The 11380-nt window shown below is 50.2% G+C and overlaps 2 protein-coding genes across 2 annotated transcripts; one reads left to right on the forward strand and one right to left on the reverse strand.

Annotated features, from left to right (window-relative positions):
- The first annotated feature begins 748 nt into the window (after window positions 1–748).
- LOC128275453 (uncharacterized) lies at window positions 749–5977 on the forward strand. Its single transcript, XM_053013952.1, has 3 exons — window positions 749–3901; window positions 3976–4191; window positions 4253–5977. The coding sequence occupies exons 1-3, from the start codon at window positions 749–751 to the stop codon at window positions 5975–5977; spliced, it is 5094 nt and encodes a 1697-aa protein (XP_052869912.1).
- A 268-nt stretch (window positions 5978–6245) lies between these two features.
- Window positions 6246–7816, reverse strand: LOC128275455 (suppressor of fused homolog). Its single transcript, XM_053013955.1, has 2 exons — window positions 7680–7816; window positions 6246–7611 (listed from the first exon to the last, which is right to left on the reverse strand). Exons 1-2 carry the CDS (start codon window positions 7814–7816, stop codon window positions 6354–6356), a joined length of 1395 nt encoding a protein of 464 aa, XP_052869915.1. The 3' UTR covers window positions 6246–6353.
- Window positions 7817–11380: the final 3564 nt, after the last annotated feature.

The raw sequence follows: 11380 nt of genomic DNA on the forward strand, positions 1-11380 counted from the left end.
CGCTCGGCCAATGTCGACAGACACGTGATGTGGATTTTATTCTTCCGCTCTTGATTTTTCAATTGTTGCGATTTGTTGTGATTACTGATTTGATGAAAAACCTTTCCGTTACTTTCGAACGTTCTGCTGCAACTGCCGGACGTCGGGATGTGACAGTTGGCAGCAGCTGTGAGTTACCTTCTCTGACCTGTCGGCCAAGCAGAGCTGCTTTTCGTGGTGAATTTGTTGTATATATTATAGACAATTTAAAAAAGATAAAAATTAATCGTAGATAGAACAATAGAAAAACAGACCATCATTTCTCCGAGCCATAGCCGTTTTTTGCAATTCATTTCGCTTTATCTTTATCAGCAGTCGATGTTGCTTACCGAATGAGAGGTTTCAATTTTTGAACGCGTTCTTGCCTGACGCTTGCGTGAGTGTCCTAGGCGGCGAACGACGCGGGATACGTCAAAGCAGGCACCGTCCGTTAGAAGCAAACGAATGCGTTTGCGTTGCTGTTCTCGACCGAAAAAGGTTGATTTTCTACCGTGAGCTCATATTTTCTTCACTTTATTAGAGGATAATTTGTGAAATGTACAGTTTGTCGCAGCCCTAGCGAATCCACATAACGAACGTAAGTGAAGGAGCATCATAAACTGGCAAGAACGTTTTGTAAGCAAAAGTAACGCGCGTCTGCACACTTTTCTATACCGATCTCTTTTACCCAGGTTTTGCTTCGAAAAGGTTGACATCATTATTGGACCGGATGGCTCCTTGGGTATCAAAGTCGGCTTACAATGTGCAGCTTGGGAAGTTTCAAGCTGCCCTTCAACCCACGGCCGCAACAGAACATATTTTGCGTACGCTCAAGGAAATACAATGCTTTGCCGACAGCTTTGCGGGCCATGCCAATCGGTTCGTCTGCTCAGCCGATATGGTCAAAGTGCTGCTTGAGTGGATGGTGCAGCTGCAAACCACAGACCTAGGCACCGACGCTTGGAATGCTGCATTCGAATTGGCCAAAAAGTATCTCGGCATCTGTCGCGAAGCCCCTGATGCCATACGGGCCTTTTGTGTGGTGGGCCTGTACAATCACGTCGTTGCTCTGGGCACCCCGGACAGGGTGGCGGTGAGGCTGCACATCATTTTCCTAATGGCCTGCTGCGAGGTGACGGATGAGCACGTTAGTTTGTTCGGGCGCGTGAAGCGTGTGGCACTGGCCATCGTGCAGGACACGAAGGAGAGCGACCACAACCGGGACCTGTTCTCGGCGGGATACGATGTGATCATCGAGCTGCACCGAAAGCTGCTGGTACACGCGGCTCGGCAAAAAGATAAGACGCGCCAGGCTGCCCTGGACTTGTTCCGCGAAGTGTTCGACAGTAGCATGGCTATTTTGCAGCGATGTTTTGGTTTCAGCTTAGCAAAAGCACGCCAACTCTACGCAACCGTGATGGAAACGATGACCGCGGACGTACGACTGAGGGAATCGGAACTGATCCACCTGCTCGGCGACGGTATCGATTTTGTGGAGAAAATTCTCAGTTTCCGTGACACCGCACCGGACTATTGTCGGTTTGTTGAATTTTTCCTCATGTTCACGGGCGTGACCGCGGAACCGTACATCAACTGTGTCCGCTTGGTGCGGCATATGGTGCGCCTTCCTTTCAATTCCCAGCTACCAGAAAGCTACTTTACGGACGCCACAAGCTTGGTGCGATCGTTGTATGCGACCTTCCCCTCGGATCCGTCGGTGATGAAAGTGATCGTGTTGTTCGCCTGCCACAGCAATCGGTATTTTAGCAGGTTACCCGCCGAACAGCTTACAAAAGTGACGGAAGCCGCCATCGAAATGATCGAGTCGATGATACAATTCGTTCCCCACTGTCCGACCGGCATGCGACCGGCCCTCTGTCGCAAGTGTCCGCACGCTCGACACCACTTGGCCGATCTGTTAATCTCTGCACAAATCCGCCTGGTGTTAAGCCAAATGAAAGCTCGGCAGGGCGCTAAACCAACGCTACCTGTTGGCCGGGTATGTGAACTGGCGCGTTCCAGGGTGAAGCTAATGCGCGAGCTCGAATGCGACGGAAAAGGTCCGTGGCAAACCGACTCCGTTCGAGACTGCGTGGTGTGGGTACAGCGCACGTTAGCAACGCTTAGACAGGACCTAGCCGAAAGCGACACACAGAAACTGGTCGCTCTGTTGAGACTGGTGATCGAGGAGAACGTGGTGCATCGTTACGACTTCATTAAATCGGATCTGATACTGGTGCGGTTACTGGAGAACTGTTTCTACAGCGAACCCTCTGCCAACGTGCCGACTTACGCCCTGTGGCCGCGACTGAGTGTTCAGTTGTTAAAACTTTTGCTTACGCTTCGCGAAAACCCAGTCCCAGCAAACCCAGTGCAGAGCAACGCATCGATCGGCGTGATTTTGCGGACGATTATGGCTTACCAAGCGGAAATGGACGAAGAAGATCGGACCATGACCGTGATGCAGCTGTACGCCCACGACGGTTACGATCGATTCGGGTTTGGTTTCCGGACGGAACCAACACACGACGAACAACTCACGATCATGGTACAGGAAATGACGATCGCGGTCAACTATAAAACATCGCGCTCGATCACGCACTGTTTTGAGCAGCTGTGGAAGGTGGTTGATGTGCGGGTGCACTGTCTGCCGCTTGGTATGGCACTGTACGCTTTCGACGAACAAGAATGGGAAAAGCTTCCTCCGGAACGGATAGACAAGCTCCGGGCTAGTTTGGCGAACTACGCACCGAAAACGGCTTCCGAGCGCTTTCAACGTTCAGCGGCGCTGGGCAACATTAGCTATCGGCGCATCTTGCACTGGCAGCGTGCTCTATTGGATCGCCTCCGGGTGGTACCGTTGGAACGGGAAGACATCCGGAACGATCGGCTCGACAAGATGTTACTAGAAATTCAGTTCGATCGAGAAGCACAACTTCAAGAACGACTGGAGGCACTGCGTCGGCACTACCGCGCGATGGTGACCGTGCTGGTGGAAGATGATTTCCAGCTGATCTCGCTGCTGCCATCGCTGACGTTTGTTTCGGGCGTACTCAACAACACGGCTCGTTACTATCAACTGAACTACCATCCGTATCAGGCGACCGAGTTGCAGCTACTGAACCTCTTGCTCGTCAGCCAGCGCCGCGCCGAACGCCCACTCGATCAGTGCGTGGCCCTCGGGTTCCTGCTCGAGCACCACCAGGTGACGGAAGATGTGTTGCGGCAGTTTCCAATCCATTCCGGTTGGCTAAACTTTGCCGGTGGCGATCTGGGAACGTGCAAGGCACTGTCGGTGCGGGCGGCAGAGTTACTGCACACGTTCGCGGGTAACGAGTCGGCCAACAGTTCTACTGTGCCAGAAAACCGGCGATATCCACTGCTGGACCTGTACCTCACGCTGGCCGTCTACCGTGGCTCGAAGCAGTCGGATGCGGCCCATGCTGCTGCACTGCAACTGATCCGGCGGGGTCTCGCGCACGCTGATCGATTGTGCGCGAACGGGGATCTCTCCGAAGACAGTCGCCGCCTGCTGAAGGGTCGCGCAGCACAGATTGTGTTCCGTTTGGCGTCGGACTATGGATTACCCTTTCCGGAGGCAACTCCTCAGATGGCGTTCGTAAGGCTGATGCTCGGGAATTTCAATGAACTGCAGAAGCTCTGCTGCGAGCACACACTCGTCCTTTCGGCGGCCACGATCGAGATGACGGTGGCCGTGCTGCAGTTCACGATCGTGCGGTACGACACTACCCAGTACATCGTGGGGTTCGTGGAGCAGTTGCTAAAGTTTACCATGCGCCGCGGAGCGGGACTACGTGTGATGCAGGTGCTGCTCCTGTACGGCAGCATACAGATCGACTCCGAGAAGCTGGACCGCTGTGAGGTAAACACACAGATATGATGCCTGCAAATTCAACACGACATTCGTAATCGTAAGGACGTTTTTCACTTCTACAGACTGTCATACGTTATCTGGACCGTTTGCTGATGGTGCGTCCCATCAGTTCGGGAAAGAGTCACTCGAAAAGGGTCACACGGAATCCCATCGACATGTACAGTGCGAGCCAACAGAATGAAGACCTCTACCACCGTCCCGTGTTGAGCGGTGGGCCTAATGATGATGATGATGATGGGGCACGAAAAGTGGCCAAGAAGGAAACTGAAAAATTAATCGTAAGTTTGTAAAACAAATGACTCTCTAGTGGTTGTCCAAAATGTTCACTACGTTCTTTAGATGCCGAACGGTGACGGAGCGGATCCAGTGGACGAGCAGACGGAAGTGCCCATTGAGCACTATCTAATGTTTGGCCACGCGCCTTCGTGCGACTGTCGCTTCTGTTGCAACCCACAGTACAAAGCGATAGCCTTTAAAACGGCAGCTCTGACCGCTCGGTTGTCGGCTTTGAATCGCGAGCCGATCGAACGTACCGATCACTACTACGAGGCGATCACCGATCACTGGCTGTCGGTGATGGAACCACTGTTTCAGGCCAGTACGCCCACCAATCCTAGGCTAATTTGGTGCTTCGCTGGCTATCGGTCGGACCTGCTGAAGGATGTAATGCGTACGATGGGTCAGCGAGGTTTATTTCTTGTCCGATGCGGCCGATACGGGACCGCAAGGAAGGTTTACGAGCGTGCTTTGGCCCTATCCGATTCCAAGCACGCTGTGGTAGATAGGGCGTTGTGCGAGGACATCCGCTTCAATCTACAAGTGGTAGCAAACTTTGAGCAACAAGATATAAACGTCCTCCAAAGAAAACGTTCGGTGACGACGGAAAGTTACAAAAGATTTCTAGCCACCCGGAACGGCAGCGTGGCGACACTGGAAACGGATCTCGCCAAACTTCAGCTAAAAACTCCCGCCCGCAAGCCCGCAGCAAGTGGAACCGTACGTCCGCCACCAAAGACGGTCGATCGAGTGAACGAACTGCTCCGGCAGTCCGCTTCACGACGTTACCAGCGCGCACAAGGTGTGAACGATGCCGCACTTACTGCTGCCAGCATCGAAGGATTTGGAATCGTTAAAGTTCCCATTACTTCAGCGTCCGCGCGTAAACCAAAACCGATCAACGTATTTATGGATTCTCCTCCCGCACCGGGACGATCGAGAGAGACGAAAAAAGTGATCTCAGCCAACCCGTCGGCTCCGGTGACCAATGAGAAACCACAATCAGATGCGGGGAAAATATCGGCGAATGTAGTAAACACCAAAGCCGCTGCTGTTCCGGGCGGCGTGTTGCAACAGAAGGCCATCGGAGCTTCTAAGCCAACGCAATCTAGGTATGTAGATTTTCCAGTGCTCCCCGCTGCAAACACTCCCAAGCGTCCAGGCCAATCTTCAAAATCAAACGACAATCGACTGGTCGGCGGTAGTCCTTCGTTGAACGGCTCGTTTCGAGATGCCCTGGTACTGGGTAAGTCATCGGGCGAGGCTACAAAACCACCCACCAGGGACGGGAGCGTGATCGTGCTGGACGATACGTCGTCGGACATCAACACGGTGTCGGACGAAGCCATCGAAACGAGCTTCGTAGATTCACGCACCCAGACGCTTACCAATTCGGCGTTGGCTCTCCGAACGTACTCGGATCGAAAGCGGACGGCCACTGGTGGTAGTACACCATTGGCGGCGGCGGCGGCGGCGGGACCATCGTCCGCAGTAAAGCGAAAGCCGCCGACCGTCACCAAAGTGCGACTTCGTTTCGATGATCCCACCACACCCGTGCGGCAGAAAGACGGAACAGTACAGCGCTCCGATAAGCCGATTGCGCCGATCGCCGATGGGAATCCGAGAAAAGCGGCCCGTGATCGTGGTACAGCTGCAACGGGAGGCCGAGCGAAAAGAGCAAACGTGTGCCCACCGGCAACGGAAGTGATCGTACTGGACTGTTCGGTGGAAAATGCGGCACCAGATAACATTGCGACGCGTACGAGGCAGCGCAGAAAACGCAACTAATTGAACAACGCTTGTTTATTCTGGCTTATTTAACTACTGTTCCTACACGTTGAGAATTGAAGTAAAGAAATTGTTGTCCCTCAAGACTGACGAAGAACCGTGTTTGGTGTGAAGCGGTTCGATAGGAAATAAATTTGTTTCAAATAATTACACTCGATCCTATCTTTAAAGAAGTAACAGACTAACGTAAGGCTGTGTATACGATAGAAAATATTTATTAAAAACATGGTCAAGAGCGGGTTTTGTGTAAACAGTGGTCCCCGCCCGCCAGTCATCTTAATCAGATCTACTTCCCACACTGTTGTCAGCGTGTAAAGGCACGATGTGAGGAAACATTTAATACGACGGACAAAAACCCAGCGTGGCACGACACGGCTCACGCCAGAAACGGCCCTGGCTGATTGAGCAGTTCGGGTGGTGGGTTGTCGATAATGAACTTTAGATTGTGTTCCGGCCACTCATACGAGAGTGGTATCTTGAGATTGTCGGCGTTCTTGGTGTCGAGCTCGGAGAAGCTTTCCACCATGCGCGCCACCAGCCGGTTCGGGATGAGAATCTGTACCCAGTTCCCAAGCACCGCGTACGGTGAATGACGAGTCACAATCGAACCCGTCACAGACTCAGCTACGAACGTAACCGCCATATGCTGGGCTTTGAAGGTAAAGTGACGCCCGTGGCGTATGCGGTCCTTAACGGCGAGGGTAAGAAATTTGGCCGCATACGGTGCCAGCGTTAGCTCGATCCCGGTCAGTGGGAAGACGCGCGACGGAATGTTTGGATTGTCAAACGGATTGACCATATCGGACGAACCGGTCGAGCGCTCCAGCGACCCCTCATCATCGGCGGTCGGTTCCTGTTTTACGCCAATGTTGCACGACGATATCGAACGCGAGAGTTCTTCTTCCGGATCCAGCACTTCCTGCTTGATGGTGGCCACCAGCGCCCCCTTTGCGAGCTCTTTGAACGTTAAATCGGCATTCACGCCCGCCAGATCGGAACCTTCCTTCTCGAGATCGATTTCGAGCTGGCGGAGCGTGGCCGGGAACTGCTCGAATACGCTGCACGATCGCTTGAGATCCGTGATCAACCATGGGCCACCGGTGGCAGGGTCTTTGCAGAGTAGATTCAGTACACCTTTCCCGTTCCAGCGTGACGCTTGTTCGAGCTCTTCGACGGTTACCCCCACGATCTGCAGGAAATCGACCCAACCGAACGGCGTCTCCGTCCGGGGCAGCTGAGGATCTTCAGCTATCAGCATCTGCTGTATGGCGAAGGTACCGTTTGCCCTACTGTTATCGAGCGGCCGGCGCCAAGGTACGTTGTCACCGGCGCAGAGTCGATTTCCCGACTGAAACACGTACTTGGCCAGCGATTGCAGCAAGTTTGCTGGCCACGTTGGCGGTCGTTCGTCCGGCGGTGCGTTGGGTGACTTGAGCAGGCGAAACGTAAGCTCAAACCCCATACCGGAGCGTGGTTCCAGACCACCGGAAGTGTCGGACAAATGGACGCGCCCATCACCGTGCAGGTCCGATAGTCCGAAGCTGACGTAGTGCCAGTGGGGAGGTATGTGTTGCTTCGGATCGCCCGGATTGTGGTACATGCTGATGTAATCGAGCGGATCCTGACCACCGAGCCTGCGGAAAAGGAAGAAATAACTGATGGAAAGATTTCGCCAAGCGGACACAAATATGCTATGCGTTACCAATATTTTAGTACGGTCGTCACTTGCAGCGGATTCGTTTGGTCGGGATAGATTTTCAAACACTGTTCGATGAGTTTCTGTAATCCACGAGGCAATGCGCGTCTCTTGAGACAGTCTTCCTTTTCCTTTTCAGCCATCGTGAAGCGAAGGAAGAAAATAAACGAATGGAACGGGAATTCCACGGAATTCTAAAATTCAACAACCGGAATGGAAAATTATAAGCTTCCTTAAGATGGCCACAACAATAAACGTAAACACAAGCAACCAAGTGTCCATTCCCAGAGGGAGGAAGTATGCTGACAGCTGTTGAAAGTTGCTGAAGGGCTGCTCGATAAATCGACTGTGGCATTATTATCGTGAAGAATAAACCGTTACAAAACGGACCAACCGTTCAGTAGAAAAAAGATAACACAATTTCTTTTCATATTATCCGATAAGGTACAAAATATAGTTTTCACTATTTTGAGTTTCATAGAAAATTAATCGGACTGAAGATCAATAAGGGGATATTTGGTTAAAATTACTACAGTACAATTCATTCTCTTTTCGTTTACAATTTGTTCGTATAGCTTGTGCAAAAATGAAGAAAAACAGAACGAACAAAGCAGTGTTGCAGTTGGAAAACTTTCGATAACAAGCCGTGCTGGCGTAATGATAACCTTCGATCTTCACCCCAAGGACCAAGTACATTACATTACCTCCCTGAAACTCAACGAAAGAATTCAACAACAAAAAAGCGGAACGAAAATAAATAATAATCGCATCACTCACGAAATAATTAAATTTGAATGTAATGAACAAAAGTTTGTCGCAAACGCTGTGGTCGGGGAACCGACCGCGTTCACTTCACTTGGCCATTTCCGAGCCGGCAGAAATCGGGTGGAAAGCAGATGAAAAACTTTCTTTTCGCTCTGCCGCGAAAGAATGCGAACGAAAATAAAACGGAATCAAAGCAGCTTAACGTGTGTATTACGTCTAGCTCAGATTCTTCTCATGGAGCAAAGGGTTCAAAGCATTTTGATGGCCACGGATCCGCGGACTGTGCAGAATATTGAACTTCGAAACTATTGCCAGAAGAACATTTCTCGTGGCCAAACAATGGTTTTATAAATTATATAAATATGTTTGAACACTGTTAAAAACCCTCTGTTGAACATTAAAAAACGAAAAACATATTTATTCCAGTACGTGGGGCAGCGATCAACCCCACCCGTACGATTAGGCGACGGCCACAACCGGCTCATAAATCCGGCGGTGTGGTCGTAGTCGGGAAAAAGGAATCGGGAACATTAACGAGAAATATTTCACGGACTCGTGCCTGGGCGGGGTGGGGGCTCGCGAAACAATGGAACCAACACATCCGCAACACACACACAAACGGAAAAAAGGCAGCATCCTGGCCGGAGGAAGATGGGCAAGCGGTGGAAAAAAGATGGCACACGGATCAAAGATGAAAGGCATTCCGCAGACGAGTCGGATGAAATCTATTAACGATTCGACCCGGCAGCGACCTGGTCCGTGGTCTCGGGCGGGCGAACGAACCCGTGGTCCGTAAAATGGCCGTCTGTTCCCCCTTATAACACGGGAACTCGGGACGATGTTCTCGACATCATCCTGCGGGAGTTTTTTTTACCAATCCTATTTCAGCCGACACACGCGCGCACACACACGGAGCTGGAGATTTATCGTTCGTTCGGAGATCACACGAAGTTTGGTGGAAAGTGAAATTCCGGAACGGAACGACGACGGGACTGAAGGTGCCCTGGTTGTGGGCGGCTTCGCGCTTACCTTGCGGGAAAATCATGGAAATACTTTCACTTTTAAATTTTCTTCGCTTTCTAATAATGTTTCCCTCGTTTGGGGCATATCTCCAGGCCACGGTTTTTAGCCATTAGGTTTTGGCTACCGAATGCATTTGATAGCTGTACTGCGATTCTTCTTTTACTCTTGAGAGGAATTTCAATCATGATTATACAAATATCATGATAAGACGGGCCACTTAAGGAGGTAGTTGAGTTTGTTAAAAATATATTTAATTGATTGAATCAATAAGTAGTTGGTTCGAAAACTTCGCACCGACTTTGAGGATTTGAATATTAAATTCAAATCCGATATTCAAGAGCACAGCTATTTAGCAATGAAACAACATTGATAAGAAAAGTACTATGTATTTTCAATTACGTATACAACTTACAACTGGAAACAGTCGAGAGTTATGGGCGCCAGTCCGTTGGTTCATCCAATTGGAATGTTGAACGACGAAGTTGAATGTGTTTGTTGCTTTCGCTACGACCTTACCGACCGAATGGCATTATTTTTCCATCGCTTTTCAATTGCAATTTAATCCATCTATAGGACGAGACGAGGCTTCGGGGGTGAAACTTCCTCCGTTCGGCAAGGCTCCCGAACAGAAATGGAAATTCTAACATTCCGCCGCGAACGGCAATGTTTATTTAGCTTTCCGATGGCCCACAATCGCATTCGGTCTTCGGAGCATTGTCGTTCCGTGCGCTGTCCGCATCTTCGTGTAACGAGGTGTCCTGTATTTATTTGCAACTCCGGCTCCGGCAACCGTGGCGTGATTTATGTGAGCTAATAATGAATAAATGTTGCAACAATTTGCCTCGACATTCTCTTCCGGTGCCGGTACCGCTGATCGTCACTGATTATACCGGATTTTGGGTCAGATTTCGCAGACTCGCTGAGATTCTTGTTCTGCCTCGGCCTCAAGACGTTGCAACAAATCCGGACAGCTCCTTTCCAACTGTTTCCTGCTACACTTTCCTTCCGACACGAGCATCCTTTACGATTCGAACACAGAGACGCTCGACGGCGGACGACCAGAATGGTAGAGTTGCTTACAATTAGCACTTGACGGATGATCGCTATCACCACAAAAAGGGATCCAAAATCGGAACCCATCCCATGTCGATGAGACACGAGGAGACGGGGCACGGGAGGATATGTCTGTATTTCCCGTTTTTTTCATCTGCCCGCCACTTGAACGGCACCGGAAATGCGAGTAGGGAACGGTGCCACCCCTCGGGATAATGATTATGTACCGGCAAATAAAGCAGCACAAGTGGAATCAGTTAGGAAATCTCTTTCCCCTAATGAATACAACGGAAAACCAATAAAATATGGAGACACTTTAGGAATTTGGGGTGACAATAATTTGAATCGGTTTAATTTTAGATAGTTTTAGATTTATTTAAGTTGAATCGAATAAAAATTCTAATTGAGTAAATGAAAAAAAGTACCAAATAAGGACGTACAATGTACATGTACAATTAGTAATTAATCAGTAACATTAGGTTAAGTACAAAAATAGGATCATTAAATAAACACGAAAATCCGTCTATTCGCCTGCAACAAATTTCCTGCCCGTCGCCAAAAACCGAATCTCGGTAAGGAGTCAGGAGATGCCGACATTCGAGCATGTAAATTTATTCCTAACTCATTTAATGGCCATGATGATGATGCTGATGATCCGGGTGACGTGCACCGGCGACTAGCTGCAACCCTCCTGGTTATTATTGCACGATTGTCACACTTTTCCCCGGAATGCGGCCACGGTCACGGCAGATCGCAATAAAAAGCGTTGCCATCGCGGGTGAATCTAATAAGCTGGGCTGGTCCGGATACGGAAGCAACAGCGCTGAAAAAAAGAAAAACCTAATCGAAATGCCCTAGACTTCACC

The sequence above is a fragment of the Anopheles cruzii genome, chromosome 3 (assembly GCF_943734635.1).
Source record: "Anopheles cruzii chromosome 3, idAnoCruzAS_RS32_06, whole genome shotgun sequence".
NCBI classification, from domain to species: Eukaryota; Metazoa; Arthropoda; class Insecta; order Diptera; family Culicidae; genus Anopheles; species Anopheles cruzii.